This window comes from Nicotiana attenuata, unplaced genomic scaffold (genome assembly GCF_001879085.1).
Source record: "Nicotiana attenuata strain UT unplaced genomic scaffold, NIATTr2, whole genome shotgun sequence".
NCBI lineage: Eukaryota > Viridiplantae > Streptophyta > Magnoliopsida > Solanales > Solanaceae > Nicotiana > Nicotiana attenuata.
The window spans coordinates 87,455-113,013 of NW_017672210.1; the positions used below are offsets into that span (position 1 = coordinate 87,455).

At 37.4% G+C, this 25,559-nt stretch overlaps 2 protein-coding genes across 2 annotated transcripts in view; both read left to right on the forward strand.

Moving 5' to 3' along the window:
• Positions 1–10,823: 10,823 nt before the first annotated feature.
• On the forward strand, positions 10,824–22,636 carry LOC109212332 (inactive protein kinase SELMODRAFT_444075-like). The gene is made up of 4 exons (XM_019375960.1): positions 10,824–11,046; positions 19,676–19,989; positions 21,280–21,540; positions 22,427–22,636. The coding sequence occupies exons 1-4, from the start codon at positions 10,824–10,826 to the stop codon at positions 22,634–22,636; spliced, it is 1,008 nt and encodes a 335-aa protein (XP_019231505.1).
• A 2,574-nt stretch (positions 22,637–25,210) lies between these two features.
• The window catches only part of LOC109212334 (probable receptor-like protein kinase At2g42960), a 5,180-nt gene continuing 4,831 nt past the window's right edge, over positions 25,211–25,559 (forward strand). The window contains exon 1 of the mRNA XM_019375964.1: positions 25,211–25,388. Within this exon, the coding sequence (XP_019231509.1) occupies positions 25,292–25,388 (97 nt within the window). The 5' untranslated portion in view covers positions 25,211–25,291. The remainder of the gene's footprint in view (positions 25,389–25,559) is intronic.

Genomic DNA, 25,559 nt, shown 5'->3' on the forward strand with positions numbered 1-25,559 from the left:
GTTCGGAGTAGTTTTGGAGTGAAATGATCACTTGGTCTCTTAGTTAGAAAGGTAAGTTAGAAAAGTCAACCGAAAGTTGACTTATGAGTAACCGAATTTGGATTTAGATTTTTATGATTCGATTAGCTTCGTTGGGTGATTTTAGACTTAGGAGTGTGTCCTCAATGTAATTTGGAGGCCCGTGGTGAATTAGGCTTGAATTGGCAAAAATTGGAAGTTTAGAAGTTCTTAGGCTTGAATCCAAGGTTGATTTGGTGTTTTGGGTGTTCCGAAGGTTCGACTAAGTTAAGGTAGTGATATATGACTTGTTGGAATTATTGGTTGAGGTCCCGAGGGCCTCGGGTGAGTTTCGGATAGTTTGAGTTGTGTTGCGCTCGTTTTTCTTATGTTTCGACGTCATTTCTTCAAGCATAAATGATATCATATTGAACAAATGAGCCCCGATTTCTTTTTTTGATTAAAGCATTAGATCCGCATCGTAATTACGGACCCGTAGCAAAAAGAATCGTTGAATTTGGACATCGTATGAAGATTTTATGGTCATTTTACTAAGAATTAGGTTGCTAGATTTTTCAGGTTAATTACGGAATTGCCACTGACGGCGTTTTTAAAAATCTGCACTATTTGCAAATATTAAAACCTACATATCTCATTCATTATAAGGTCAAATTGAGTGATTCAAAAGCCTAACTTGACTAGAATTTTACAAGGAATCCATTGGAGGCATAAAATACAAGTTTCGGGATTGTTTGGTACAAGACACGAGGCAGAATAGCTGGCAGAAAAATATATAAAACAAGGGTTTGTTCATTCGGTCATATTTTGAGTTGGGGAGCTCGGATTTTGGGCGATTATGAAGGCAATTTTCACCATATGGATTGGGGTAAGTATTCTATACTCGTTTTTTATTATATTTCATAAATCCATCTTCATTTTGGGATTTGATTGATGATCTCAAAGTGAAATTGAGGGAGTTAGGGCTTGAGTTTTGGAGAGTTTTAAGTGAGGATTTGAGAGACTAAACGGAGTCCAATTTTGATAAATTTTATATGGTTAGACTCGGGAGAGGACGAAGTTTATTATTCTGCTATTTTTGACTGGTTTGGAGACGTGGGCCCGGGGGCCAGGTTTTGGCCGGTTTCGAATTTTTGGCCTATTTTTGTAGTTTTATTGTGGAATTCGATTCTCTGGCCATGTTGATAATTTTATTCTGATTATGGTTAGATTTGGAGCTTTTGGAGACCGAGTCGAGGGACGAGGACATCCCGGAGTAGGATTATACGCTGTTGAGGTAGGTAACAGTATTAACTCTGGCCTTGAGGGTATAAACTCGGAGAATTTGATAGTATGTGACTGTTTGGAGGTGATACCCACGCTAGGTGATGGGAGTGTGGGTGTATACCTCGAGGGATTGAGACTTGGTCTGTCCCGTGAGGCTGTGAGGCCTAATAACCATTATCTGTATTTATGCAGTTACTTGTTGGTGAACTTGTCTGCCTTCATGTTAGAGATAATGCTTAGGATTTATTCATGCTCACATTATTTGTACTCAGTCATAGAAATTATTGTACATGTTTACCTCAATCTCTATTATTTGCTAATATGCTGTGATACTTGATGTGGGTTCTGTCCCCTTATTTGTTGATGATGGTAAGGCTAGTGAGGTACATGATTGAGTGAGGCCGAGGGCCTGGTTGTGAGGATATTAATACCATAGCGCGTGAGTTGTCCGCGTAGCACGTGAGTTGACTGTGCGGGTCCAGGCAGTGGCGGAGGCAGGATCTCCATGAAGGGGGTTCAAAAAACTTTTTTGTAGCTAGTGGGAATTGAACCTATGACCTTATGAAGGTTTTGAACCCCCTTAACCACTAAACTACACTTTTGAATTGTGTTAAGGGGGTTCAAAACTTAATATATATAGGTAAAAAACATATTTTGCCTTATATATACAGTGTAATTTTTCGGCGAAGGGGGTTCGGGTGAACCCCCTTCCGCCCCCCTAAATCTGCCCCTGGGTCCAGGTATTGATAACATAGCGCGTGAGTTGGCCGCGTAGTTGACCGTGCGAATCCACGTATTGATATGATGGCACGTGAGTTGTCTGTGCGGTGCATGATTGAGTGAGGCGGAGGGCCTGGCTGTGAGGATATTAATACCATAGCGCGTGAGTTCTCCACGTAGCACGTGAGTTAACCGTGCAGGTCCAGGTATTGATACCATAGCACGTGAGTTGTCCGCGTAGCACGTGAGTTGACCGTGCGAATACAGGTATTGATATGATGGCACGTGAGTTGTCCGTGCTTAGCGCTTGGGCTATGGGAGCCCCTCCGGAGTCTGTACACACCCCCAGTGAGCATAGAGTGTTGAGTGTATTGAGTGTTGAGTGTTGAGTGCTGAGTGCGAGTGCTAAGTGATGGAGTGACATTGCTGAGAGGTTGCATTTACTTTTGTTGTTGCTGCATTTATCTGTTAAATTTCTTTTTGCCATTTACTGAGTCGGTTGTACTCATACTACACCCTGCACTTTATATGCAGATCTAGGTGAGTTAGAGCGCAACGATCGTTGATTTCAGGCCGGCTATCTATGGAGATTGCAAGGTAGCTGCTAGTGTCCGCAGGGCCTTGTTACTCCTTTTGTCATTTCTTCTTTTGGACAGTTAGACAGTTTATATATCTTAGCTCATAGTTTTAGACGCTCATGACTTAGTTTATCAGGAATTAAATTATTGGAAATGTTTTATTAAATTCTTATTATCAAATTAGTAGTAATATTTTGGGAATAAGCTTACCTTGTAACACGATAGGCGCCATCACGACCATGGTTAGATTTTGGGTCTTGACATCTGCGTGCAATGCTTTCGGAATACAACCTAGTTAGAAATCCGAAGGAGTGGTGGAGTGACTCTAGAGCCACTCGACATGTATGTGCTATCAAAGAAGCATTTGCGACTTACTCTACTGCTGGTTCCGAAGAAGATCTTTCCATGGAAAATACTGCAACAACCAAGATTAAGGGTTATGGAAAGATATTCCTGAAGATGACTTCCAGCAAGGTGTTTACGCTCAACAACGTTCTTCATGTTGCTACTATTAGGAAGAATTTTGTTTGAACTCCTTTACTTGTTAAGAATGGATTCAAATGTGTATTTGTATCTGACAAAGTTGTTGTAAGCAAGAATGAAATGTATGTTGGAAAGGGCTATCTCACAGAGGGCCTTCTGTAACGACCCGGCCGGTCGTTTTGAGCTTTTACACTTTGCTCGTCAGTTTTCGGGCATGACTTGCCCTGTGTGATGTATTGTAACTCATGTAAATCGTTGGTTTTGGTTTTCGGGATAATCGGAATGAATTAGGAAGAATTCTCAGTTTGAAGATTAAATTTGAAAGGTTTGACCGAGATTTGACTTGTTTGTATATGATCTCGGATCGGAATTTTTATGATTTGGTTAGCTCTATTAGGTGATTTGGGACTTGGGAGCGTGATCGGAATGCATTTTGGAAGTCCGTGGAAGGTTTAGGCTTGAAATGGCGAAAGTGAGTTTTGGCGTTTTCCGGTTGATAGGTGAGATTTTGATATAGGGGTCGGAATGGAATTCCGAGAGTTTCAATAGCTTCGTTGTGTCATTTGGGATGTGTGTGAAAAAGTTTAGGTCATTCGGACGTGGTTTAGTTGGGTTTTTGATCAAAAGCGGAGTTCGGAAGATTTTAGGAAACTTAGGCTTGAATCCGACGTGTTTTGGTTGATTTGATGTTGTTTGAAGCGTTTTGAAGATTAGTACAAGTTTGAATAAAGTTTTAAGATATGTTGATGCCTTTAGTTGAGGCCCCGGGGGCCTCGGGTGAGTTTCGGGTGGTCAACCGGACCATTTCATGCCTTGGAGATGTTGCAGAATTTGCAGGTTCAGCTGTTGCAGAGAATTCCTCTTCGCGATCGCGTAGGGGCTCTTGCGATCGTGTAGAAGGTTTTGAGGGGGAAGTCCAGTTGTTCTTCGCGTTCGCGGAAGTTGGGTCGCGATCGCATAGAGGTGAGGAAGTTTTTGATCGCGAACACGTAGTGAAGGTCGCGTTCGCGTAGAGTTAAGTGGACCAGGGGTCTTGGATGGAAGTTGTTCATTGCGAACGCGGTGGCCAGTCCGCGATCGCGTAGGGTCAGATGCTTGAGCGTCGCGTTCGCATGGTATTTCACGCGTTCGCATAGAGTAAATTTTGGGAGCTGAGGAATTTCGCTTCGCGACCGCGAAGGTTGTTCCGCGATCGCGATGAAGGAAATTTAATAGCTGGGCAGAATGTTTTAAAAAGGCTATTCCGCGACTTGGAACACTTTTACACCATTTTTGAACGGGAAAAGAGCCCTGAGGTGATTTTGAAGAGAAGAAATCATTGTTCTTCATTGAGGTAAGGATTTTGGACCCTAAAACTCGATTATTTATAATTAAGGAACAAAATATCAGTGTTTAATTCATGAAAATCAGTAGAAAAAGGTGGAGTTAGGGCTTGAGATTATGAGACCTTCTAGGGATGATTTGAGGGGTCAAACGAACTTTGATTTTCTAGTTCTTTATATGTACGGACTCGTGAGATGATGAAGAACATTTTGGTATAAAGTTTGTCCAGTTCCGGGACGCGGGTTCGGGGGACGGGTTTTGACTGATTTCGGGTTTTGTGCTTAAATTCGATACTTTTCAATTGGAATTCATTCGTTTAGCATAATTTGATGATAAAAATCTGAACTTGGTAGATTTGGAGCACTCGGAAGTTAATTCGAGAGGCAAGCGTGTTGCAGAGTAGCTTTTCGGGCTAGTTCGAGGTGAGTAATGATTTTAAATACTGTTCTGAGGGTATGAAACCCTGGAATTTCACAGGGTACGGCTATGTTGAGGTGACTTACACCTAGATGACGAGCGTGGGGTAGAGCACCGTTGGGAATTGTGACTTGGTCCATCCCGAATGATTATTTTACTGCGTATTTGATAGTTAATTGTTTAATATTATTATATTTTGGGCTAAATGCCATATGTGGGCTTCGTGCCAGCTGTTTGAACCCTAAGGGGATTTTTAAATGATATTTTCCTCACTGATTGATTTCATACTGGTGCTCAGTCATACTATATTTTACTATTTTAAAGACTCAGTTGTATTATTCTGTTTTAAACACATTAAATGATATTTTCAAAGGTATTTGAGCTGAGCTTCATATTTTACTGTGGCACGAGGGACTTATGAGATTCTGATTGAGTAAGGCCGAGGGCCTGTGTTATAAGGATACATTTGGGTCGGGCTGCACGCCGCAGTAGTGATACATTGATTATGATAATGAGGCCGAGGGCCTATTTATGATGCCACGAGATGGCTTGATTATGCGCTTGGGCCGTAAGGGGCCCCTCCCGGAGTCTGTACACCCCCAGTGAACGCAGGTACCCATTGTGATCTGAGATATAGCCTGAGGGGCTGGTATTGTTCTGTGACATTGCCCGAGGGGCTGATTCTGTTGTTATCGTGCCCGAGGGGCAGTTATTATGTGTTTACTTATTAGTTGTTTTCCTGTATATTGTTTAACTGTTTATGAGAGGTTTTTGAGATTTCACTACTTAATTATATTTAGCGGTTTGTTATGCTTCTTGTAGCTTAATGTTGTGCTTTACGTGGCTTTATATTACTCAGTCTTCATTTATTTTTATTGCTCACTGAGTTGGAAGTACTCACTTTACTCCCTGCACCTTGTGTGCAGATTCAGGTATTTCTGAACCCGGTAGCGGGTATTGGTTGCTCAGAGGCAGAGTCATCGGAGTTTAGCAAGGTAGCTGCCCGACGTTCGCATCACTGCTTTTCTCCCTCTCGATTTCATTAGACCGTATTTAGTACATTTTTGACTCTAGTTGTATTCGGACCTTAGTAGATGCTCATGACTAGTGACACCCCGATGTATCTGTGTTGGTTTATTTTATTTCCGCAATATATATTGCTATTTTTGGGATTTATTTATATTAAAGACCTTGGTTTATTATTTTAACTGCTTAAGATGAACTGGAAGTATGTTGGCTGGCCTTGTCTTCACGAGAGGCACCATCACGACGGGGTTTGGGTTTAGGGTCGTGACAAGTTGGTATCAGAGCCTAGGTTACATAGGTCTCACGAGTCATGAGCAGGTTTAGTAGAGTCTCGCGGATCGGTACGGAGACGTCTGTATTTATCCTCGAGAGGCTGCAGAACCTTTAGGAAAACTCCATATTCTTGAAATTCTTATCGTGCATCCTTAATTCAGCTTGAAATATAACTCTTTGAATTCCTTCCACACATTCGTATGTGCGAACGAGCGCTCAGTATCAGATGTGCATCGATGGCTTGTGATTCCCTGATCGAGGGGCGAGGTGTGATCTCTGTGTATTTGACGTTGGGCCAGTCTGGAGGACTTGAGGCCGGATTTTTACCTATGGCTGGAGCACCGAGGTGCTAATTATATGAGCCGTGTTTTTTTTGAACTTATATATTCGGTAGTCCCCCTATTAGTAGAAGTGATGGCTGGATAGTTACGTGATGAGTGTGATGTGACTGCGAGATGTATTCATATGATTTAGAAGCGATGAGAAGGGTCTGCTGGAGGATAGAAGAACCTTTTCATGTTTCCTAGTTGGGAGTGTAGTAAATTTCATGTTGCGGTATGAGTTCAGACTCAGGAAGATCAAGCGACTGCGTAATGTTTATGACGGTGGAAGGTATACAGAAATGTTAGTTTGAGGCAAAACAGGTGGGTTATCTCATGCGGAGTGTTCTGAAGTTGTGTGATCCTCATGTTGTCTGTTACAAGATCTCATTTGCAAGTGAAATATATGTGTTGAAACTTAAGTTTGGGTCGGTTAAGAGAGTGGGCTTGACTGTTACGAGGGTGAATGCGAGATTTGCAGAAGATTTGAAGTACCAAATGGTCTGTGTTTCACGAGCTTATGGAGGATTGAGTTTAACCTCACTATGGTGTTATGGCAACAATAGAGTATATGCGTCATGAGTTATTGTGTGTGTTTTGGTCTATGGCTTCGAGCCAAGTGGGGGAGTCTGCTATTGATTAGGTGATTGCACGGTTAGGTGCTATGTTGGTTCAATTGAGGCGTGCTGGTGAGTCAGTTATGGCTTACGGAGAGTGAGACCGAGGATGGCTCGAGTAAAGGAAAATTTTGACAAAGGTTATATTATGCTTCATAGGTGTATGAGAATCACGGAATGTCTTGAGTGGTTATTGGTAAGGGTGTGTAGTGAATAGAATAGGAAGTTGCTTGATTGCATTAAATTGAGGTTACCTTCTGCGGTATCGGAGTGCTAATGAGGCACAGGTTGTTCGGTTCGTTTGATCAGTGTAATTGAGGTTTGAGCAGAGTGGATGACTCTCGAGAATGGTCCTAATGAGTTCAAGATTTCACATGTAAATATTGGGAATTTTCAAGTGTATAATTTGGCTAGAAACGAAGGTTGCACTGGAAGGTGTCAAGACTAGTAGTATTTCTATATCATTATGGGGTTCTATATAGCTGTATCAGGAAGGTAAAGGTAATGGCCTTGGATTCGCAGGAAGTCCTTTCAGGATAGGTATTTTGAATGTGGTGCTCGTGGGAATATTTAAGAGAGAATTCAGCGGCTTATGAGCCTTAGGTGGTGTGGTTTTACGTTAAAGTTTGTGGGGAAAGTATTAGTTAAGGATAGTGATGTACTAGCAAGGAAACATATGAATTTGAAGGTAATTCGGAAGGAACTCAGAGGATTAGGACAACTTGGTAGTAGGCTGGATCGGCATGGTAATGTATATGATCTGTTCTTGGGTGCTTATGAAGTGGTGGGTTTCCACAGGTGTTTAGTGGCAATGCTCTTAGGTTTTGATGGCTTGTGTAGCTTGGTTGAGTTAGAAGGAGTCAGTCCTGATGGTTCGGTTTTGGTGCAAAGGGGATTCGTAGAGTTCTTGATAATTTCTACCACGGTTAGAGATGTATATTTTCTACTGGCATGAGGAGCACGGGATGTATAGTGATTTTCTCCTAGATGGGATCAAATGGAAAAGTTCTTGGCTGGTTAAGTACGTAGTTGCTTGTAGCTTGGAGTGGATTACGAAGTTCTCATATTTATCATAGGATGGTATGGTATATGCGGTATGTTGTGTAGGATTGAGATTTGCATGTGTAAGGTCACGGTTCAGTTCTGAAAGGAAGGTCATAAAACTCTTAGGCAGCGGGCAGCTTCCGATAATTAGAGAAATGATCAGATGATTAAGGAAATGGTATTGCTAATTGGGGTGATTTGACGAGGGTATATGTTTCAGAAAAAGGCAATGTGATTAAGTTGATGGTACTTTGGTAGTATTGTGACACTTTCTTATTGGATCGACTGTTGATATTCGAGTTTTCTTAGTGGCATAGAAGAATTATAGGAGTAACTCTCATGGATGATTGGGTATTAGAGGTGTGTTGTATCTTCGGACAGCAAAATTGGATTAGATATGGTGATGCGTGTGCTATATGGAGTTGGAGACTGGGAGTTCTCATAAACAGGTTATTTTGTGGTTGTCGGTCGCGTGTATTGGCACTGTGTAGTGACTATCGGGGTTTGGAGACCCAAGTGGATCTTTTGCTGCTTGGTAAGTTAGGATTTGAGGGATATTGGGTATAGACTAGTTGTCGCAGTGTTGTGTCATTCTGAGCTATTGCGCTAAGCCGGCAATATTGGCTATGCCGGGAATGCCACGGATTGAGTGGCGAGTTTCGACGGATTATGTTCTTAGTAGGGTAGTTTTATATTTCGAAGACCCAGCGGATGGCTGGGAAGGATTGCCTTTCTTATTTGGGCTTTCGTGATGGATGTCAGTGTAGAGACTCCTACCATTGATTCAGTTCCGGTGGTGAGGGACTTTTAGGATGTGTTTCTTGTGGCCGGGCATGTCGCCGGCAAGGTTGTTGATTTTGGTATTGATTTGATGCCAGGCACCGTATCGTATGGCACCGGCAGAGTTAAAGGAATTGAAGAAGCAGCTTCAGAGTTTCCTTGATAAGGGGTCCGTTGGCAGGCCAATGTGGATGTGTGTTCTAAATTAAGTCGACTTGGTTGGCTCCGAGTGTATTGCTGAGGGATGTGTGATTCAATTGTTATTGAGCCTATTAGTGTTCTGAGGAGATATATGAGTTACATTTCCGTGTTACGGGGCATTTGGATTTGTTGGTTATAGGCACATGTAGTGCGGTGTTATTTGGGGTCTCTCAGTAGTTTGGGTTGTGTGGTGTTATGTATTTGCTTCACCATGGTTATGATGATTTGCTTTGGCTCTAGACATCAATTGCGCGTGGTCGTCAATCTCGAGCAGGGTGACTTGAGGTGTTTCATGTGGACCAGTGTTTGGATAGGGTCGCACATTGCAGCGAAGTTATGTGGAGGTATGACCTTGCGGGTTAGATTCGTGTGTTCTGTTTCTATGATGTGAGACGGGTTCTCAACCTTGTGTTGTAGTGGTACTGGTGAGCTTGCGGTAGAGCTCTTTCATTTGAGTCACTTTCATGATTTGAGTATGTTCGGATTGTTTCTTATTGGTGCGCGGATTGAACAAGTTGCGGCTTTAGTCTGCATTGAGGTGTCATGTCACCAGAGTGGTTGTGTTGGATTAGATGAGATCGTTGGGATCATTAATGAATACGAGCGGATTTGATTTCCGCATGTCGGAAGGACAAATATCGAGGTTCGGCTCAGAAATTTGCCATGGTCCTTGCCAAAGGAGAAGTGGCTTCATGAATGGTTGATCTGAGAAATGGTTATGGTTTATTGCGTGCTTCATTTTTCATTGCCAGTGCATGAAAGTGTTGGAATGAGACTTTAGTTGATAAGAGGTTTTCTATCGATATTCAGTTGTTATGTGCAGCTGCTGTGATTAGAAGTTATCACTACCAGTGTTTGAGTTATGTGGTATATCATGTAATTTGCACCTGAGGTTACAGATATGGTTTGTTACAGCTTGTTCGAAGTTATTCACAGTATATATGTGAGATTCTAATCGTATTGATGATTTCAGAAGTGGAAATGTAGTTCTATGGTTTGTGGGCTAGATTGGATTGTGAAATTTCAGTTACAATGTGTTATCGAACCTATATGAGACAGGGTGACGTGGGATCACCCCCGAGTATATGCGTGATAAGGTTATTCAGCGGTTGGTTGGCTTTTGGAACAACTCTAGGCACGTTCGAGGACGAACGTATGTTTAAGTGGGGGAGGATGTAACGACCCGACCGGTCGTTTTGAGCTTTTTCACTTTGCTCGTCAGTTCCCGGGCATGACTTTCCCCGTGTGATGTATTGTGACTCATGTAAAATCGTTGGTTTTGGTTTTCAGGGTAATCGGAATGAATTTGGAAGAACAGTTCTCAGTTTGAAGCTTAAATTTGAAAGATTTGACCAAGATTTGACTTGTTTGTATATGATCTCGGATCGGAATTTTATGAATTGGTTAGCTCCGTTAGGTGATTTGGGACTTGGGAGCGTGATCGGAATACATTTTGGAAGTCCGTGGAAGGTTTAGGCTTGAATTGGCGAAAGTGAGTTTTGGCGTTTTTCGGTTGATAGGTGAGATTTTGATATAGGGGTCGGAATGGAATTCCGAGAGTTGCAATAGCTTCGTTGTATCATTTGGGATGTGTGTGCAAAATTTCAGGTCATTCGGACGTGGTTTGGTTGGGTTTTTGATCAAAAGCTGAGTTCGGAAGATTTTATGAAACTTAGGCTTGAATCCAATGTGTTTCGGTTGATTTGATGTTGTTTGAAGCGTTTTGAAGATTGGTACAAGTTTGAATAAGGTTTTAAGATATGTTGATCCCTTTAGTTGAGGCCCCGGGGGCCTCGGGTGAGTTTCGGGTGGTCAACCGGACCATTTCATGCCTCGGAGATGTTGCAGAATTTGCAGGTTCAGCTGTTGCAGAGAATTCCTCTTCGCGATCGCGAAAGGGCTCTCGCGATCGTGTAGAAGGTTTTGAGGGGGAAGTCCAGTTGTTTTTCGCGTTCGTGAAAGTTGGGTCGCGATTGCATAGAGGTGAGGAAGTTGTTGATCGCGAACGCGTAGTGAAGGTCACGTTCGCGTAGAGTTAAGTGGACCAGGGGTCTTGTATGGAAGTTGTTCATCGCGAACGCGGTGGCCAGTCCGCGATCGCGTAGGGTCAGATGCTTGAGCATCGCGTTCGCATGGTATTTCACGCGTTCGCATAGAGTAAATTTTGGGAGCTAAGGAATTTTGCTTCGCAATCGCAAAGGTTGTTCCGCGATCGCGATGAAGGAAATTTAATAGCTGGGCAGAATGTTTTAAAAAGGCTATTCCGCGACTTGGAACCCTTTTACACCATTTTTGAACGGGAAAAGAGCCCTGAGGCGATTTGAAGAGAGGAAATTATTGTTCTTCATTGAGGTAAGGATTTTGGACCCTAAAACTCGATTATTTGTGATTAAGGAACAAAATATCAGTGTTTAATTCATGAAAATCAATAGAAAAAGGTGGAGTTAGGGATTGAGATTATGAGACCTTCTAGGGATGATTTGAGGGGTCAAACGAACTCCGATTTTCGAGTTCTTCATATGTACGGACTAGTGAGATGATGAAGAACATTTTGGTATAAAGTTTGTCCAGTTCCGAGACGCAAGCCCGGGGGACGGGTTTTGACTGATTTCGTGTTTTGTGCTTAAATTCGATATTTTTCAATTGGAATTCATTCGTTTAGCATAATTTGATGATAAAAATCTGAACTTGGTAGGTTTGGAGCACTCGGAAGTTGATTCGAGAGGCAAGCGTGTTGCAGAGTAGCTTTTCGGGCTAGTTCGAGGTGAGTAATAATTTTAAATGTTGTTATGAGGGTATGAAACCCCGAAATTTCACAGCGTACGGCTATGTTGAGGTGACTTACATGCTAGATGACGAGCGTTTGGTAGAGCACCGTTGGGGATTGTGACTTGGTCCATCCCGAATGATTATTTTACTGCATATTTGATAGTTAATTGTTTACTATTATTATATTTTGGGCTAAATGCCATATGTGGGCTTCGTGCCAGTTGTTTGAACCCTTTGGGGATTTTTAAATGATATTTTCCTCAATGATTGATTTCATACTGGTGCTCAGTCATACTATATTTTACTATTTTAAAGACTCAGCTGTATTATTCTATTTTAAACACATTAAATGATATTTTCAAAGGTATTTGAGCCGAGCTTCATATCTTACTGTGGCCCGAGGGGCTTATGAGATTCTGACTGAGTAAGGCCGAGGGCCTGTGTTGTGAGGATGCATTTGGGTAGGGCTGCACGCCGCAGCAGTGATACATTGATTATGATAATGAGGCCGAGGGCCTGAGATTGTACGCCACGAGGTGGCTTGAGATTGATATGAGGCCGAGAGCCTGTTTATGATGCCACGAGATGGCTTGATTATGCGCTTGGGCCGTAATGGGCCCTCCCGGAGTCTGTACACCCCCAGTGAGCGCAGGTACCCATTGTGATTTGAGATATAGCCCGAGGGGCTGGTATTGTTCTGTGACATTGCCCGAGGGGCTGATTCTGTTGTTACTGTGCCCGAGGGGCAGTTATTATGTGTTTACTTATTAGTTGTTTTCCTGTATATTGTTTAACTGTTTAAGAGAGGTTTATGAGATTTCACTGCTTAATTATATTTACCGATTTGTTATGCCTCTTGTAGCTTAATGTTGTGCTTTACGTGGCTTTATATTACTCAGTCTTTATTTATTTTTATTACTCACTGAGTTGGAAGTACTCACTTTACTCCCTGCACCTTGTGTGCAGATTCAGGTATTTCTGAACCCGGTAACGGGTATTGGTTGCTCAGAGGCAGAGTCATCGGAGTTTAGCAAGGTAGCTGCCCGACGTTCGCAGCACTGCTTTTCTCCCTCTCGATTTCATTAGACCGTATTTAGTACATTTTTGACTCTAGTTGTTTTCGGACCTTAGTAGATGCTCATGACTAGCGACACCCCGATGTAGGGCTGTGTTGGTTTATTTTATTTCCGCAACTTCTATTGATATTTTTGGGATTTATTTATATTAAAGACCTTGGTTTATTATTTTAACTGCTTAAGGTGAACTGGAAGTGTGTCGGCTGGCCTTGTCTTCACGAGAGGCGCCATCACGACCGAGTTTGGGTTTCGGGTCGTGACACCTTCTCAAACTCAATGTAATGGTTGTTGACAATATTAACAAAATTTCAGCTTCTTCTTATTTATTGGAGTCAAATGATTTATGGCATATTCGTTTAGGACATGTCAATTATAAAACCTTGCGAAAGTTAATTAATTTAGAAGTATTGTCTAAATTCGAGTGTATAAATCAAAATGTCAAATATGTATTGAATCTAAGTTTATAAAACATCCTTATAAGTCGGTTGAAAGGAATTTAAATCATTTAGACTTAGTTCATACTGACATTTGTGATATGAAGTCGACACCATCTCGAGGTGGGAAAAAGTATTTTATAACTTTCATTGACGATTGTACTCGATATTGTTATGTTTATTTGCTTAATAGTAAGGATGAAACAATTGACGCATTTAAGCAATACAAGAATGAAGTAGAGAATCAATTTAATAAAAAGATCAAAATGATTAAAAGTGATAGGGGTGGAGAATATGAATCTCCGTCTGCAGAAATATGTTCAGAATATGAAATTATCCATCAAACTACTGCCCCCTACACATCTCAATCCAATGGAATTGCGGAAAGGAAAAACTGGATATTAAAGAAAATACTGAATTCTTTATTAATAAGTTTTAGATTACTGTAGAGTTTGTGGGGGGAAGCTACCCTTACAGCTAACCGAATACTCAACAGAGTATCCCACAACAAAACACAATCTATTCCATATGAAAAATGGAAAGTAAGAAAACCTAATTTAAAATATTTCAAAGTGTGGGGGTGTCTAGCAAAGGTACAAGTACCTTTACCCAAAAAGGTAAAAATCGGACCAAAAACTATGGATTGTGTTTTCATTGGATATGCTACAAACAGTAAAGCATGTCGGTTTTTGGTTCATAAATCTGATATTCCCGAAATTCATGTTAATACGGTAATTGAATCAGATAATGCTGAATTCTTTGAAAGCATCTATCCGTATAAAATTGAATGCGAGTCGTTAAGTGAAAGACCTAAAAGACCATGGGAAGAACCAAAGGAAAATACTCCAAGTGAAGAAGATCCAAGGCGTAGAAAACATCAAAAAACATCTACTTCATTTGCACCAGATTTTGTGACATTCTTGCTTGAAAATGAGCCTCAAACTTTCAAAGCAGCTATGTCTTCTTCTGATTCAGCATTTCGAAAAGAGGCAATCAATAGCGAGATTCAATCAATTATGGATAACCATACATGAGAATTGGTTGATCTTCCTCTAGGAAATAAGCCTTTAGGTTCGAAATGGATCTTTAAACGGAAAATGAAAGCTGATGGCACTATTGAAAAATATAAGGTAAGACTTGTTGTTAAAGGTTATAGCCAAAAGGAAGGCCTTGATTACTTTGACACTTACTCGCCAGTAATGAGGATAACATCTATTAGGGTGTTAGTGGCGCTGGAGGCTGTGTATGGTCTTGAAATCCATCCAATGGATGTTAAAATAACTTTCTTAAATTGAGAACTGGAGGAAGAGATTTACATGGAACAACCTGAGGGTTTTGTGGTTCCAGATAAAGAAAAGAAAGTGTGCAAACTGGTTAAGTCGCTTTATGGACTTAAACAAACACCCAAATAGTGGCATACCAAATTTGACCAAACAATGTTGGCAAGTGGATTTAAAATCAACTAGTGTGACAAATGTGTTTACATTAAAAACACTCCAGGTCATGAAATCATTGTTTGTTTATATGTTGATGACATGTTGATAATGAGTGAAAATATGACAGATATAAATGCTACTAAGCGCATGTTGGCTAGCAAATTCGACATGAAAGACTTAGGAGTTGCTGATGTGATATTAGGAATCAGAATTCACAAGACTCCACAAAGTCTAGCATTATCACAGTCTCACTACATTGAAAAAGTACTTGACAAATTCAAGTATTTGGATTTCAAGATTGCGAAAAACCCAATTGACGTGAGTTATGCACTTCAAAAGAATGAAGGTGAAAGTGACTCACAACTGGACTATGCAAGAGTATAGGGAAGTTTGATGTATTGTATGCGACCAAATATAGCATGTGCTATTAGCAAACTGAGTCGTTTTACAAGTAATCCCAATCAAATACATTGGATGTCAATAAAACGAGTTTTGGGGTATCTGAAACATACCGAAAATTATCCATGGAGGATAATATTCTTGCACCTAGGTACTTCAGGAGAATAATTTCCTTAAGGACACACTGTGCATTCAGTGGGCTCGATTTATTTCGAAATTATTTCTCAGATATTATTTCGATATTCTGTTGCTGCTAACTTTGTGTTTCTGTTTTCTGTTTCAGAAAGTTTCATGTTTCATTATTCATTATAGTAATACAGATTGTATAACAAAAATAACCTAAGTCTTATCCTCCTCACGGTTTTGTGTGCTAACAACTAATTATCTTCACGTTCATTAACGTTCAGATTTAGGGAGAGTATGAAGTAATCTTTATGTATATATTAGTTGTAGTATGACATTACTAAAATTTATTAATGGCTGAATATATACGGAGGCGTTTAACACATGAAGGGTGTTAAGCATATATTTAGATATCCTCGGGGAATTATAGATATGGGATTATTTTATTCTAATGAATTCAAGTCAGAAATGATTGGTTATGCCGATGCAAGTTATTTGTCTGATCCACATAAAGTCCGATCTCAAACAAGCTATTTGTTACATATGGAGGTACATCTATATCATGGCGTGCAATGAAATAAACAATAGCTGCCACATCTTCAAATCATGCTGAGATAATAGCCATTCGTGAAGCTAGTCGGGAATGTGTTTGGTTGAGATCAATGAATCAACATATTCAGGAAATGTGTGGTTTTCTTATGAAAAAGGATAATCCAACTACACTATATGAAGACAATGCTACTTGTATTGCTCAACAGAAAGGGGGATACATCAAAGGAGACAGAACAAAGCACATTTCACCAAAGTTCTTTTTCAAATGATCTTCAACAAAATGGTAAAATTAATGTTCAACAGATACGTTCATGTGAAATTTGGCTGATCTGTTCACTAAGGCATTACCAACATCAACATTTGAGAAGTTGAGACAGAAGATTGGAATGCGGCGTCTTCGAGAAATAAAGTGATGTTTTCACGTGGGGGAGTAAGATACGTGCTGTACTCTTTTTCCCTTAGCATAGGTTTTGTCCCACTGGGTTTTCCTGGTAAGGTTTTTAACGAGGCAGCAAATAAAGCGTATTGCATATATGAGTACTCTTTTTCCTTCACTAAGATTTTTCTCCCACAGGGTTTTTCTTAGTAAGGATTTAACGAGGCATATTATCTATTTTTGGACATCCAAGGGGGAGTGTTATAAAATCTTTAGTAAATGTGGATGTACACTACTCCCACTACTTTTACCCATGATATAAATAACCTCCCACTACTCATCACAATTATGATTGTAACTCCCATACCTCCATAACCCCTCCCCATGATCTTCCCCCATGATCTCAATTGTTAATGTCATGTTTAAGACAATCATTTTATAACCTTCTATGTAATAGTGTAAATAGAGGCATGAAATGTGATATGGGGTACACTTGAACACTTGATGAAATAAGAAAGTTATCTCTTCTTCTCTTATTCTACTTATCTTCTTGTTTTATATCGTTACTTTGAGCTACATTTCTTAACAATAGTTTAAATATGGTCATGACAATTTGGGATTCAGTAATGTTGTGTCACTTTCCGTACCAAAAATTTCACTTTTTGACGAGTAGTATTTTCTAAGATATTAACACATAGTTTAGTGATTTTAATGATACAAACAAGGGAATCTTACGAAAATGTCTCATATAAGTTCTAACTTACCAACCTCTAGTCATTAATCATAGATGTATCAACTAGCCATACACATGTAAAAATTGAAAATCCAAATAAATAAGGTCTTTCTCTCCAAGAATCACACGCAAAGATTTCCTTTAATATTTTTAAGCGTGATCAACAACATTAGATGCAAAACGGAAAGAAAATATATATATATATATATATATATATATATATATATATATATATATATATATATATATATATATATATATATATATATATATATATATATATGGTTGAAGGAACCTTTTTCATGAGTATGGTTGAAATTCATTGAAAATGTATAGATGGGTCAATATACAAAATTTGAGGAAGATTGGAGGTGATTAGAGGTGGCAAAATGGTTTAAAAAATAGTTATCCACTCATATTATCCATTAACAAATGGGTTGGATAATGAACTTTTTAAAAGGGGTCGAATATAGATAAAAACTATATTATCCACTTAGAAAATGGTTAACCAAATGGATAACTAATGTGTTTAACGTTTACATTTGTAAAGCCTCAAATTGGGGGTTCCTCAAGTTTGGGAGACTAGGAATTCTCCCATAAGTAATAATATTCAAGAAGCCATGGATAATATGGATGTCCATATTATCCGCCGGGTAACCCATTTTTTATCCGTCTCAAATACGCGTCGGGTCGGATAATTTATCCGTTTTTTGAATTATCCATTTTCGACCCGCTCATATCTGACCTGACCCGCCCGTTTGCCACCCCTAGAGGTGATTTGGACTGATTTGATATTTAAAAATCGAGTTCAACAAATTCTTCAGTGACACATGTATCATGCATGCATCTCATACATAGGTATATGTGAATATACATGTAATACACATGATACATATGTAATACACAAATGATACACAGTGTGATATGCATGTCATATTTTTCCATATTTATCTTCTACTTCGATTTTCAATTCAAACTACCACAAAATTTTATCAAATCATTCCAAAACTGAGATTTAAATTCCTTAAGATGTATCCAATCATCTCAAAACTGCGACACATCCAATTTAGTCCAACAACAGATTTAGGGAGGGTATGCAAGTAATCTTTATGTATATTAGTTGTAGTATGACATTATTGGAATTATTTAGTGGCTAAATATACAAGGAGATACCTAAAGTTGTCACGTTTCATTTAAACATCTCAAGTAAGCTTTGTTTCGATTGAATATTTGCAGTAGGATCAAAGTAAATCAATCTGACATATAGTGAGTCGCACAAGCTTAAATATTTAAATAAATAATCATGAAAACTTTAGATGTTTTCATATGTATTCAGCCTTAAATAATAGTTATTTTTGGCTATCATCTCCGGATGAGAGAATCTAAATTTAACCCTTTTCTAGATTGTTAAAGGATAATATCTTTTAGTTGTCAATATAGGAAGATATTTATCTATTTTATGCAGCACCAACAGAGTTTTTTTGTGTACGGGAATACCTATGCATAGGGACTTCTGTCCATGTTACCATCAAATTTAGTAGCTTATTTGGCCAAACTTTTAAGATTAAAAGTATTTTTTAATTTCAAAAAGGGTATTTTTTTAAGTTAAGGTATTTGGTCAAACTTTTAAGCGAATAAAAAAAATATTTTTGAATAGAAGCGGAGAGAGAAGTTTAAAAAAAGTATCTTATTTACATAATCATTTTTTTGAAAAGCACTTTTAAGAAAATACACTTAGATGCACTTTTTAAAAACTTGATCAAGCACTAATTGCTGCTCAAATTTTTTTTTCAAATTAATTAACTAAACACAAATTGCTTTCCACCAAAAATATTTTTTTAAAAATCACTTTTAAAAAAAACACTTTTAAAATAAGTTGAAATTCGAAGTTTAGCCAAACAAGAAAATAGCCGAGCGGAATTGCTGCAGAGTGGGACGAATTGGAGGAACATAAAAAATCTTAAATTAGATAAGTATTTCAATACAAAATAGTGAGACTTTCGTTAACTTATGTACCCTAATCAAATCTATGTGGTTATTGCTATGCAAACTAGGTAGTCCTTTGGACTTATCAACAATAAATTGGTCCATTTTCCTAAGTTGATACTGGGTATATCAAGGTTCTATTGAGAGAGTGACAAAGGAAGCCTAGTAAATTTAACAAGAAAATTGACATTCTTGTATTTTTCCTATTTTTTAGATCTTATAAATACTAAACATATTCCTTCGTTTGAGGTTGCTCTACTTTCGTTTTCTCGTTCTTCATTGGTCTTTTTTTACTTCCACTTCTGCTTTATGAGTGCTTTGATCTATATTTGTTCTCTTTATTTTGGTTTTTCGATTTATGATTATCGAGATCTTTAGCATCTTCTTTAAAACATAAATGTAAGTTGAAGTGTGCTTAATTTCTTGATTATCTTTAGTAAATGATCCACTGAAATTTTGAAGAAAAAAAAAAGATAAACAAAGGCTGCTTTTTAATATTAAATTTTTGGGAACTGAGAGTTTGGTATCATTTGCTATAGCAAAATTCTTATTTTTGTTCATCTTAATGATAGAAATTCTGAGTTTAATTGGACTATATAATTGATAGGACTGTACCTATATTTACTGAAACAAAATCAGAATATTAATATGGAAAAATCACTTGTTGCAATCATATGGGCAACTGTAATAGTTGTCACAATACTTGTTATACAAGAATATTAATGTAGTGGTTGCCCAAAAATTGGAGTCACCAACACTAAATGGTCTCTACAAATTCACAATTGTTGAGATTGAGAATGCTATAAATAACATTGACAAGACTAATATGAGAATATCAAGAAAATTGATAGGGAATGGAAGCAAAGGAGAGTTATATCAAGGGATTTTACCAAGTGGACAGGTTGTGGCTATTAAAGAAATGCACAAAACAGAAGATGCAATGGGGTCTTTCATTAAGGAAGTTGAATATCTCTCAAGAGCTAGGCATCCAAGCATTGTTTGTCTCTTAGGTTTTTGTAATGAAGATGGGAAACAGTTTTTGGTTTATGAAAATTATTCTGCTGGAAATCTAGCTCAATATTTTCTCAGTGAGTTTCTCTACTTCAACTTTTCTCTTCATGTTTATATATTAGACACTAAGGGGTGCCTTGGAGCTAGAGACGGATTCAGATTTTTTACGCGACGGGGGCACATTATTCCGCTCAACCAGTGCCCCCTTACGGCTTTTAGTATTAAGGGTTCCAACTGCTTTAAATTAATCATTTTCAAGGTATATACGTGTATATATATACAGAATTTCGCCAAAGTTTACAGGGTCCGGTGACCCCTTACCTATACACATGGGGCCGCCTCTGCTTGGAGCAACAATAAAGTTGTTTCCGTGTGACCTATAAGTCTTACTGGTTCGAGCTGTGAAATCAGCCACTGATGCTTGCATATATAAGGGCGTAGGCTGCCTATATCACACCTCTTGAGGTGCAACCCTTCCCTGGACCCTGCGTGACCGCGAAATGCTTCGTGCACTGGATTGCCCTTCTGCTCATATATTAGACACGGTCCAGTTTGGGCTAAAGTAACATACCTTTTTATTGGATTTAACTTATATACATTGGAGTACTATAATTGCTTTTTACAATATCAATACATTTTAACTTGTTCTATCAAGTCATTTACTTTATATTTCTATATTACCTAATTCGGCTGATTATAGAGAATTTTGCACCTGTTGTTATAGGTTATTTTAATATGATATATAATATAAATCTTATACACCATCAGTACACCCAAGTTAGTCTCACAACTTGTTCATGAAATATATAGGAGAAGACACTGTTTTGACTTGGCATGCAAGAGTTAAAATACTGAGGGACTGTGCATGCGCAATCAAATATCTTCATCATTATATTGATGGCTGCATCATTCACCGCCATATTAAGGTAACATCTCTTAGAAAAATTAATTCTTTTGCTGTTAAGAAACAAAATGATCAAAGAATTGTTTCTTATAAGAAAATCTTATTTCTTAGTTAAGAAAAAAAATTAGTCAACAAAAGCCTTCGCTTTTAATATACTATATCTACTACGAGTTTAATTTTGTTATACAGTGCAGTAGATTAGAATATTAGATTACCTAAAAGATAACTATAGGTCAATGTTCATAAGAATCGAGATCAGTATCTTAAAGATGAGGTAGCTAGGTAACTTGTTATAATATTAATATATTGATAGTGTAAAATTACTTACATGGTCAGTATATATATGACCGGATCCCGCGCATAGTGCGCCGCGCTGCCCTTTTTTCTACTAATAATATTCCAATTTTTGTTGGACAGCTTAGCAGCATACTTTTGAGTGAGACATTGGAACCAAAACTATGTGGTTTTGGGCAGGCAAAAATGCTAGGGATGCATGAAAGCCAAGTATTTGAAGATATTGTGGAAAATGGAGTGTACACAGACCCTGAATATAAGAATAGTGGGTTACTCACTTGTTCAACTGACATTTATAGCTTTGGAATTATCATGCTGCAAGTCCTATCTGGTCCAGGAATTGCTCACTTTGGTCAAGATGACAAAAACATATTGTTAACAAAGGTAAAATGCATGCACTAGACTTTTTTTAGTGCTTAGGCAATTATTGTCATGGATGGTGGAAAATGGAAATATTGGTTTTGAGGTTTATTATCTATCCTAATTTTACCTTAATCAAAATCCGTCCCAGTTTATGTGAATTAGGTGTTTCACTAGCATTGTGTGTAAAAAAATTATATTAAAAGTTTGTCGTCTAAGACATGACATAGACATTTCTATAGTTGTATATCATCTATAAATGGAACGTTCAATGTTAATTATTTCTAAATATACAAATTGTCATCCTCTTTGGGACATATTAAAAAGAAAAGTATGTATCAGGACAATTGGAGTATAAAAACTTATATGAAATTGACATTTAGATGGTGTTTGGATAAACTTATAAACCGGTAAAATTGACTTATAAGCACCTTTTGGCTTATTTACGCGTCTGGTAAAGACTAGAAGTGCTAGCTTATAAGCTAAAATCGGCCATTAATTAGCCATAAGTTGGTCACCCCCAACTTATGGCTTTCAACTTTTAGGCACTTTTAGTTTGACCGAAGTTTTTACTAATTTATCCTTAATAATATTTTTAATTCAAAAAATACTTTTTCCAAAACAAATTTCCTAACCTTCTCTTCATTTCATATTCGCTGTTCATCTTTTTATTTACAAAAAAAAAAAAAAACTTTTTAATGTATAATCTTTTATAAAATTTTAAGGGTATTTTAATCATTTTATAAAAGAACAACTTATTAAATCAACTGACACGTAAATGCTTATTTAAAAAATCTTCAGCAACACTTCAAGCTTATCAGCTATATATTTACGATCAGCTAATGCAAACGGGCTCTTAATCTTGTTTACAATGTCAACGTATATATATTTAACTCATGAATTAATGCAGGCAAAGGAAATAGGAAAGATTCCAATGACAGAGTTTGAAGATCCATGGCTGAAAGGGAAAGTTGTAAATGACGAGGCATTGAAATCCATTATGCAAATTGCACTACTTTGTGTGACTGAAACAAGCAAAGAGCGCCCAACAATAGAACAAGTTTATGAGGAACTGAACAAGGCTTGGAGCCTCACCAATATTGGTTATCCTATTAATTAATATTCCTCCCCTATACAAGTGAATTTAAGTTTATTTTCAAAAAAAGTATCAAAATGGGAAAGAAGGGGTGGGGTGAATAATGCATAAGTTTTATTTTTGAAAGTATTTCACAATATCTTGACTATCTCTTAGGTTTATATATGAACCCATTGTAACCAAGAAATTGCCTAAAAATACGTGTTTATTGCTCCTTGTGAACTAAGAAAGGGGGATAAAGGAACAAGCTTTATATATGTGATAATATTGAATTATTGTAACACTAGTTTGATGAGAGGCATTTCTATTTCATTTATGAGAATAATTTATGATACTCTATAGGGGTTGGCATAGTTTAGGCAAATCAGAAATCCAAATCGAAATCCGAATTTTTGAATTTTTGGTTAGGATTTTCGGATTACGGATTGGATATTGGTTTTAACTTTTTGGATATCCGAAAATCCGAAATTTTTATACTTTATATTTAGTCCATTATCCATATGCCGATAGTAATAAGTTCAATACCCTACCCATTAGATATTACCTCATACATTTAATATCAATTACTAAGTTACTGTCAGAATACTTTCTATTTGGATATGAATTTACTATTGGTACTTCTTATCGGCAGTATTAATGTCTCTGTTGTATTTTAAAAAAAATAATTTTCATTACTTAAATATTTTATTTGGATGATTGCGGCAAGAATGAGAAACTTTTCAGGCAATTTAACATGAGTACTTCATTTGGATATTCATTTTTGTAAAAAGTAGAAACATCTCAATTTATACGCTCAAAACCGAAAATTCATAATATCCAAACGGATTAATCCAAAATCGAACTTAAAAAATCCGATCAAATCCGAATTTATTTGGATTGTAATTTCTTCGATCCGAAAACCAAAACTTCAAACCGAAATTCTCATATCCAATCCGAACGCCCGCCCTTAATACTCTATGAAATGAAAATATCCTCCTATCCGGCTACATCTCAATAGGAAATTGTTTTCGGCCTTTACTATTTTTCCCCCCTTTAAATTGCTTGGCTTTTCAATGTTATAAGAGAGAGGCACGAGACAATGACAGATATAGTTTAGCCTCTAACAATCCTCAAAAGATAAAACGATATCAAAACTCTGCTAATTAGTGAAATAGGAGTTAGATTAGCAAAACAGGATGATAGAGATCATTCCTACAAAAATAATTAAGTGATCACGCAAAGGAAGTGAATTACAATCGAATAACGCAATTATTCACGTCAAAAATCAACATTCATCACAACACAATAAATAAAATAATAAAAAGACAACTTATCCAGTTCTGATCGCTATTTCAAACTCATAAAATTAAAATAAATATGGCTGCAATGCGCTAAATTTCTGTGATTTCCTTATCGAATGAATTAAAAGGAAGGGTATATTTTTTCTCTTGCTGAAACAATATTGCGAACAAATAAACTATTTTTCTGATAAAATGGTAATGTCGGGTGTCTTATTTGGAACAATTTATACCTTCTTGTCTCCAAGACTTTGATGAATTGCTACCAAAATTAATTTACCCCTTTAAAGAAAAAAAGTAGTTGCAACATGCATTAATACCTGCTAGCTTTTGGTGTCTTAATATATTTATGTAAAGCAAAGCTTTTATGTCTAACAATCAATATTGCAAATTCTACGATTATAACATAGGAAGAGAATTGAAAGGCGAGGCAAGTTGTAATATATGCCCCTAATTAATCATGATTATTACAAGAAAAATAACATAAGTATGTGTTGTGTATGATTGCACACGTACACAAACTCCGTTTCTATCTACCTACTTAGAACTTTTTTGTCTTTGTTGTTTGGATATACTCCTTTGTAGAATTTAAATAAAAATATCGTGCAATTTTTACCTTATCAAACTAAAGTACAATAATTTCAAGCATATTATACAAAACCGATCATGCACAATCTAGCATTAGCACCACCCAAAACTCCAGTACATTCTTTCTTATATTTTCAAAGACATCCACACTTAACTAGCGTTTGGTCATAAATTCCCAAATTTATTTTGAAAAATTTGATTTGGGTGAAGTTTGGTTTGAAGATGAAAATGTGTTTGGACATACGTTTTCAAAACATATTTTTCAAATTTATTTTGGAAAAACATGTATATTATTGGTGTTTGTAAAGATTTTGGCCCAAAACCAGCTATTGGGATTTGGGATTTTGCCAATATATAGGCAAAATATACGGCCAAACATGTATTTGCCAAATAAAACCCAAGTTTATTTTTGCAAAATCTATGGCCAAACGGGTCCTTAATATCCAGCAAATTTTACCAAAATATCAAGGCACATAGATTGGTCTTTGGACTTTGAAAATGTCATTTTTTAAAATGCAATATACTATTGAAATATGCCTTATGCTTCGATGGATATAAGGTATATTGTTAAGCAGAAACAGCCACTTCAAAGTTGCGATGGGCTGAGAATAACTAAGCAGAAAATTAATAAAATAAAGAATATAATATCCTATTAATTCTTGGATTTTAATGAGGAATATATGCCTATATATGATCACCACAGTTTCTAGTCTCGGAAAAAAATGGTTTGGTTATAATTTCTAAGGAATAGGTTAACTTTATTAGCTATTTTCTTGATTATGTTAATGGAAAGTAGTCTTCATCATCAAAGCAGATGGTTGTAGTTAAGGCACTCTTGTTTTTCCAACTATGTCTTATTTTTCCCCTCACCTTTTTTGTTGCTGTTTCACTGGCTTCCCCAGAAGACCCAGGTATCTGCTTTCACTTCTGCCTTTAGGGTGCGTAGAAAATTAACTTTTTATATTTTATTGACTTAAATATTTAAAAAATATATTTTCTTAAAAAGAACTCATTTTTGTATTTTCTTAGTAAGAGTAGGAAAAATATTTTTCGATACTCTCTAATTGATGGTTTCAACAGTC

Excerpts from the sequence above, each read along its gene's own strand:
- LOC109212332 (XM_019375960.1), top strand. The coding sequence starts at position 10,824 with ATGTTGATCCCTTTAGTTGAGGCCCCGGGGGCCTCGGGTGAGTTTCGG. Across the intron at positions 11,047-19,675 it reads TGGGTCGCGATTGCATAGAG|TGGTTGCCCAAAAATTGGAG; the intron begins GTGAGGAAGTTG and ends ATATTAATGTAG. Across the intron at positions 19,990-21,279 it reads AAGATGGGAAACAGTTTTTG|CTTAGCAGCATACTTTTGAG; the intron begins GTTTATGAAAAT and ends TTTGTTGGACAG.